The following is a 4,482-nucleotide window of genomic DNA, read 5'->3' on the forward strand; positions in this document are numbered from 1 at the left end:
AATCCCCTCCCCGTCCCCCTCCCACCCAGTATAAAACGTGGGGTTTTTTGTGTTCGTTTTTAACAAGAAAAGGGTGGGGGGAAGCCAGGAATGGGAGGGGAGGGCTCAATCTGATATTTTCATACAGACTTTCGACTTTTTTTTTTTAATATATTATATATAAAACCATAGAGACCAGTGAGCCTCCCCAACTCCTTTCCCCCTCCCTGGGGGGCCTGGAGGAGAGATAGGGAAGGCCCCCCAGGAGTGGGTAGACAGAGAGACAAATATGGGTGGGGCGGATGTGGGTGGAGGAGGTGGATGACTGGGGAGCCTGGGACCAGGGGAAGAGGGATTGGAGAAAAGGGTGGGGCCTGTCTCCCTCACCGCCCCCCATCAAGGTTATGACACAAAGACACACAATCCCTGTTTCCACGCCCTCCCCCCACCCATCCCCCCACCGTGCAAACATGGCTTTGCAAAGAGGTGCCCAGAGCTCTGTGGAACTCTTACAATGGCTGGCATGGGGTCTGAGACCCCCAAAGAAATCTGTGTTCCCCTTCCCTGCCCGCCCCGCCCTTCCCAGAATCTGACGCCCTCCCCACAAGACCTGGATCTGCAGACTAGGGGCCCTGGCTCTCCCCCAGCTTTCTTCCCCCAACCCCATCCCTATTGCCCTCCCTGGACTTAGGAGGGGGGGTGTCTGGGCCTTTGGCCCCTGCCCCTGGGGGGGACCCAGACCTCTGGGCTCTCTCTTCTGGCCCTGGCAGAGCCCCAAGCATCCGACACCCCCATCCCTGCCCAAGCGTCTGAGGTGTTAGTGGTGGGGGGAGATGCCCACCATCCCAGACTCTGGCAAATGTCTTTGCTGGTTCCTTGCAGCTGGCAGTGCGGGGGACCTGAGGCCAGGCCCAGGCCCGGAGTGGAGGTGGAGTCAGATGAAGAATTCCTCTTTTCTCTTGTGCCCATCGCTGCCATTGAGGAAGGCTTCTCTTGCTTCTCCCTGCTCATCCAAGCCACTGGCTTCGTGGGTCAGATAGGAGCCTGGGACCGGGCGGAAGCAACATACAGGAAGACCAGAAGTTGGCCAGGAATGTGTAGGGAGAGGCAGACAGACCCGCATGAGGTCAGATGAAGAACAGGGAGAAACATTGGACACAGCAACACAGTAGCAGAGAAAGAAGTAAAAGCTGAATTAGGAAGGTCCCAAAATTTTAGGAAAATATCAACCCTATGCCTTCTTTAGGTAATTTCCCCTTACTTTGCTCCTAGCGAAAAGGCATACTTGGTTTTTATCAAGCTCATGCCCTTAATTCAGATTCTTTCTTGGGCCAAAAGCCCCTCCCCTTCGGAGATCTTGGCTCCTTGTTGGGTTTTTTGGCTTCTTTACATCAAGAAGCCGGACCCCGCCCCCTCCGAGTCGCATACCCAACCACACTCCTCGCTGCACCAGGCCCCGCCCCCTCTCGGTCCCATAACCACCTACACTCACCGCATCCAGGCCCCGCCCCCTCTGAGTCCCACAGCCACACTCCTCACCACATCCAGGCCCCGCCCCCCACACTCCTCGCTGCATCCAGGCTCCGCCCCGACTCACCCTTTTGCCGCACTGAGCACCAGACCATGCCCACCAGTACACATATGATCAGAAAGACCAGCAGCGCCAGGATGCCGCCCACGATGGCGTAGGGCACCGACGTCTGAGCCTCTACCACCGCACCAGGGTCTGCCAGAGGGTCAAGGCACGGGACCGGGTCATCAGAGCTGCCAAAATCAACCATTCTGCACACCACCCCTAAGGCACGCCTCTCAAAATAGACTGCCTCTTAGTTCAAGGATGCTTAATTTTATAAAACATAATGAATGGGAATGATTGTATGAAACACACTGTGAATGAAGGGTGGTGTTGTTTTATGTGCCGTCGAGTCGCTTGCTACTCATACTGACCCTATGTACAACAGCGCTAAACTCTGCTCTGCTCTGTGCCAATCACACTGTCTCCGATACGCCCATCCCGATTACCCCAGTCACTGAATCAATCCACCTCATAGAGGGCCTTCCCCTCCTGCTCCTGCCCTCCACCCTCCCAAGCATGATGTTACTCTCCAAGGACCAGTACCTCCTTACATGTCCATAGGATGTCAGAAGAAGAAGCCTCAGAATCCTTGCCTCCAAGAAGCCGCCTGTTTGTTTTCCTAGCAGTGCTTGGTACCCTCAATACTCTTCTCCAGCACCACAGCTGAAAGGCACCAATTCTCCTTCTATCCTTCTTAGTCACTGCCTAACTCTCTGATGCATAACAAGTGATAGCAAAGACCATAGCCTGTATCAGATGCACCTTAGTCCCCAGAGAAACACCACTGCTCTTCAGTACTTTGGAGAGGTCCCTAACAGCAGACTTTCCCATCACAATACGTCTTTTTAATTTCCTGGCTACTGGTGCCAGGAGTGTTGACTGTGGAGCCAAGCAAACTAAAGCTGTGAACAATCTCAATTTCTTCACCATCCATCCTGATGCTGCCAATTGGTCCAGTGGTGAGAATCTTTGTCTTCTTGATATTGAGCCTCAATCTATATTGGAAGCTGTAGTCCTTGACCCTCTGCAGCAAGCACTTCAGGTCCTCCTCAGTTTCAGCAAGCAGGGTTGTATCATCTGCATAACGCAGATTGTTAATAGATCTTCCACCAATCTTGACCCCACATTTCTCCTCATAGAGCCCAGCCTCCCTGATGATCTGTTCTGCATATAGGTTGAAAAGGTATGGAGATCGGACACATCCCTGGTGTACGCCCTTCCCAATTTTGAACCATGCAGTGTTTCCTTGCTCTGTTCTGACGACTGCCTCTTAGGTTTCTCATTAGCACGATCAAGTGTTCTGGTATTCCCATTCTTCTCAGAGTCAGCCACAATTTGTTATGATCCACACAGTCAAACACCTTTGCATAGTCAGTCAATGAAACACAGATAGACATTCCTCTGGTATTCCCTGCTTTCAGCTAAGATCCATCTAACATTAGCTATAATATCCCTAGTACCACGGCCCCTTCTAAACCCAGCCTGGACTTCTGGCAGTTCTCTGCTGATGTGCTGTTCCAGTCGTTTTTTGATAATCTTCAGTAGAATCTTGCTTGCATGTGAAATCAATGACACTGTTCTATAGTTTCCACACTCTGTTGGGTCACCCTTCTTTGGGATGGGAACAAATGAAGGATAGTGTGAAAAGTAATGTATCTGAACTTTGTAAGCAAACCAATATAAAATAATTAAACAAACAAACAAACAACAAACCCTTATGGAGAAGAGCTCTAAAAAAAACCAAAACCAAAATAAAAAACAAAAAAAAAAGGACTGTCATTTTGTGGCGCCACCACCTGTTAGGTGAATCAATTTGACTGTGACTCCTATTGACCCTATGAACAGATCTGAACCTTGCTCTATACTGCAGCTTTCTTACATCCATCACATTGTGGTAATCACCATGTCAATTTATCTCCTTGGGGGTCTCACAAAGTCCACCTCATGGCTTCCCTTTTTTTCAGATGTCTCATTTCCTCAAAGAATGAATCCACATTGGTTTGTACTAGATTCTACCCCTTGGCTTTTTAGCTAATACTTTTTAGCTGTCTCTTCCTCTGCCCCACCCTTTCTCCAGGACAGAAACTTCACACATCCCTTATTGTATTTCTTCCTCCCTGGATCCTCAAGGGCAATCTGCTTTCCATTTTACCGACCATGCTCTCTGCTCTGTGTCTTTAAAGTGCTGGGCCAAGGGCCAACCACTTCCAAAATTCCTTCCCTACTATATTGTTAATTTCAAGGAGTCTCAACCCTTATCGATCCCATGAACAACAGAATGGAAAACAGTGCCTAGGCCTCCAGTTGTCGCCCTGTTTGAGCTCACTGTTGGAGCCGCTGAGTCAAGCCATCTTGTTGAGGCTCTCTTACACCGATCCTCTTCTCCAGGGATAGCGTGTCCAACGCAGGGAAGACAAAGTCACGCCACCTTCGCTACCGAGCAGCATTCTGACTACCTTTCTTCTGAGACAGATTTGTTCATTCTTCTGGAAGCCAATGGCCTAGTCCATATTCTTCACCAAAACAAGTCAAAGACATCAAGTGTTCCATTCTCCTTGTTTGTTGTCCAGCTCTCACAACAAAATTCAAACTCACTGCCAAGGAGTTGGAATCAAACCTCATAGCTGGCCCTCCAGGTTTTCGGGGGTTTATTATGCACTGGAGTAGAATGACCTCAGAGCAGCTGATGGTTTGAACCACTGTCTTTGGTTGGCAGTGCAACTGCTTATGCATTAGGTCACCAGAATTTCCATGTATGTATGTTGTTGTTGTTATGTGCCGTCGAGTCGTTTGCGACTCATAGCGACCCTTTGCACAACAGCCCTAAACCCTGCTCTATGCTGCGCCAACCGCACCACCTCTGACACACCCATCCTGATTACCCCAGTCACTGAATCAATCCATCTCATAGAGGGTCTTCCCCTCCT

The 4,482-nt window shown here is 49.9% G+C and overlaps 1 protein-coding gene across 1 annotated transcript in view; it reads right to left on the minus strand.

Annotated features, from left to right (window-relative positions):
- Positions 1–836: 836 nt before the first annotated feature.
- CADM4 (cell adhesion molecule 4) overlaps positions 837–4,482 on the minus strand; it is a 15,392-nt gene continuing 11,746 nt past the window's right edge. The window contains exons 8-9 of the mRNA XM_006901101.1: positions 1,577–1,705; positions 837–1,023 (exon numbers count right to left, since the gene is read on the minus strand). Coding sequence (XP_006901163.1) covers positions 914–1,023; positions 1,577–1,705 — 239 coding nt within the window. The 3' untranslated portion in view covers positions 837–913. The remainder of the gene's footprint in view (positions 1,024–1,576; positions 1,706–4,482) is intronic.

This window comes from Elephantulus edwardii, unplaced genomic scaffold, assembly GCF_000299155.1.
Source record: "Elephantulus edwardii isolate Elephantulus edwardi_28Jun2011 unplaced genomic scaffold, EleEdw1.0 scaffold00308, whole genome shotgun sequence".
NCBI classification, from domain to species: domain Eukaryota; kingdom Metazoa; phylum Chordata; class Mammalia; order Macroscelidea; family Macroscelididae; genus Elephantulus; species Elephantulus edwardii.